We start from the raw sequence: 2,977 nt of genomic DNA, 5'->3' as shown, positions 1-2,977 counted from the left end.
GGTTTACACCAAGTTTCTTTAATTATTATTTATCTGCTTTTGGGCCTCCAGTGACTAAGCTTGAGAGCTTATAATACTAGATTTCTGGATTTGATCCCTTCAGATAGTCTTCTGTACATCTTTGCACTTAAACAAAAACAAATAAGTTTCAGTATTTGAATCTGTTTTCTTTACAACAATAAGTCCCTAATTCAAAACATTTGAGGTTTCAAGTAAACTAAAGGTTTGTTACAAAAACAGCATGTGTAAAATAGCCGTAAACTAAAGATAATGTGGTATGTAACCAGTTAGATGTCATAACGAAGTGAGAACTAAAGAAGACTGTTGTAACCACCTTTGAAACACGGTTAACTATTAAATAGTGAAGCAATAATTTCTAACAGAACAGTTAATCCCTAATAACTATTTTACTTAAAAAAATTATATATATATATATATTTTAATAAACTAATATTGCTGTGCAAAGTACTGGCTCAAGTTAAAAGTTTAGCATAAAAGTTGAGGGAGGCATGAAGACATAAGATATGATACTACTAGAAGAAAAGTTGAGGGAGGCATGAAGACAAGATATGATACTACATGAAGAAAAGTTGAGGTAGGCATAAGATATGATACTACATGAAGAAAAGTTGAGGGAGGCATAAGATATGATACTACTAGAAGAAAAGTTGAGGGAGACATAAGATATGATACTACATGAAGAAAAGTTGAGGTAGGCATAAGATATGATACAACATGAAGAAAAGTTGAGGGAGGCATAAGCTTCTAGTAGTATCATATGCCTACCTCAACTTTTTATCATATCTTATGTCTCCCTCAACTTTTCTTCTAGTAGTATCATATCTTATCTACTAGAAGAAAAGTGGAGGGAGGCATGAAGACATAAGAAAGTCGTTGTTGGAAAACTAGTGTGGGTTATTAATCACTAGCTAATATGTAAATCCCGAAATCTTCTATTCAATTACTATGATATTTTATCTAGCTCACAGCAACATTTTCTGGAATACATAGAAAGTATAATATAAAAAATGTATGATGAAGCAGCTTAATGACACAGTGAATTTTATTTTCTTGTTGATTACCTTGCAGCAGTCATGAGTTCTAAACTATATCTATTATTTTTACATTTATATATTTCAAAATCTATTAAGCAAACACCATACACAATTAAAAAATATAAAATGACATGAAAACTGTAAATAGAGAGTTGAAAACTAATAATTAAAAACATTAATTCAAGCCAGGTTACAAAAATGTTTTGATTATCTGTTCCTAACAAGGAACGTTCAAAATAACATGTGTAAACACTTTTTGAGATTCTATAAAATATCCAAAAATTTGGAGAAATTGCACTGGAAAATGAACGGATAATTAATAAACCAAATTTGGTAAATTCACTTAAGATTGATTTTGTTATGAGAATTAATGAAAATAGTATTTTATACACATTATGAATGCTATGTATTTTTCACATGCATAATTCGTTTCTCATACCAGACTCGTTTGACGTGGAAGTAAACTTAAACTGAACTAAACACTTGCAATGTTCTACAATCTTTGTCTGTGCTGAGATCCAAAAAAACGTAAAACAAAGTAATTATGTGTATAAAGATTTCAATAGAAGAAAAGTCATCAGAAATCAATTAAATAAATGTGTCTTATTTTTTTTTCAAATCAAGTAGATTCTACATAAAAGTTAATCCTGGTTTTAGAAACCAAATTCATTTGTTTTTGTTTGTTTTAAAGCAATGCTACACTGGGCTATCTTCTGAGTTTACCACATGGAATCAAACCCCAGATTAAAGTGTTGCAAGCCCACAGACTTAATGCTGCCCCACCATGGAACAAAAAATGTCATTCAAGAATGTCATTTAATATCAGATAATAACCAACCTTTTGTCAATTTCTGTCTGAAGTTCAACGTCCAAACTGGATTTTTTTTCTTCCTGAAGAATCTCTAGTTGGTACTGTAGGTGAACGTTCTCCTACAAATGTATTAACCAATGAGTCTAAGATAAAAACCCTTAGTCATGGAAAGCTGAAACAGCATAACTACATAACAAAAAGTTTCATTCAAAAACATTAAGCAGTTCTCTTCGGCCACAAACATTGTTCCCAAGTTAGGAGAATTTTAAATACTTGTTTTACAGGGATAGAAAATATACACAAATTAAAACAAAACATTACTGTCTCTACTCTTTACAAATTAATTACTGTATTTATTGATACCAATTTTACGTGTTTCCATATCTATAATCTTCAGTTACAAAATGTACTTTCAAGTTACACACAGTTTTTTATTCAATGTAAAAAAGGTTATTTTGAAGCTCACGAGCTTACTTCCAAATAACAAACATTATTATTTAATTTATTTCCTTCTTAACTTGAAATTATTCTAACGATTTAAAAGTTATTGTAATACTTTCTTCTAAATAACTAAATACCAATATTTTTAACAACCCGGTAAAAAAATTAGGGTCATTAGCACACATGGGAATAACATGGAACACGCACAACATGTTTAAATTATAGTCACATAATCTTAACAGCAAGTTATCCAATAGTGAGACATAAATTTCAGTAATGGAATTCTTGGAACATGGTTCAAATGCATCCCTTGAGTTTAATCACCAGAATGTGCTAAATGTACGATATCAAAACGTACTTGTATTAGTACAGCAATCTCTGCCTGTAAATCCAACTTTTCCTGTTGTTCTTTGGCCAACTGACATTTGAGTTTGGACAACGAGGCTCGAAGACTGATTACTTCTTGGTCAGTATAAATGTCCTGTAGTTAGAAAGATTAAGAAAAATATGTATAAGTTTATGGCAGATTCAATATTTATTCATAGAATAGGTTATGGTAGGGTCAAACTTTGTTGTTCACACAGCTTATGGTAGGGTCAAACTTTGTTGTTCACACAGCTTATGGTAGGGTCAAACTTTGTTGTTCACACAGCTTATGGTAGAATAAAGG

At 30.7% G+C, this 2,977-nt stretch overlaps 1 protein-coding gene across 1 annotated transcript in view; it reads right to left on the bottom strand.

The window, feature by feature from the left end:
• The window catches only part of LOC111089518, a gene marked incomplete at its 5' end in the record, with an annotated part of 5,586 nt that extends 2,798 nt beyond the window's left edge, over positions 1-2,788 (bottom strand). The window contains 2 exons of the mRNA XM_022402168.1: positions 1,894-1,985; positions 2,666-2,788. Of these exons, the coding sequence (XP_022257876.1) occupies positions 1,894-1,985; positions 2,666-2,788 (215 nt within the window). The remainder of the gene's footprint in view (positions 1-1,893; positions 1,986-2,665) is intronic.
• Positions 2,789-2,977: the final 189 nt, after the last annotated feature.

The sequence above is a fragment of the Limulus polyphemus genome, unplaced genomic scaffold (genome assembly GCF_000517525.1).
Source record: "Limulus polyphemus unplaced genomic scaffold, Limulus_polyphemus-2.1.2 Scaffold6497, whole genome shotgun sequence".
Taxonomy (NCBI): Eukaryota; Metazoa; Arthropoda; class Merostomata; order Xiphosura; family Limulidae; genus Limulus; species Limulus polyphemus.
The sequence above is the reverse complement of the archived record's forward strand: the minus strand, read 5'-3'. Positions and strand labels throughout refer to the sequence as shown.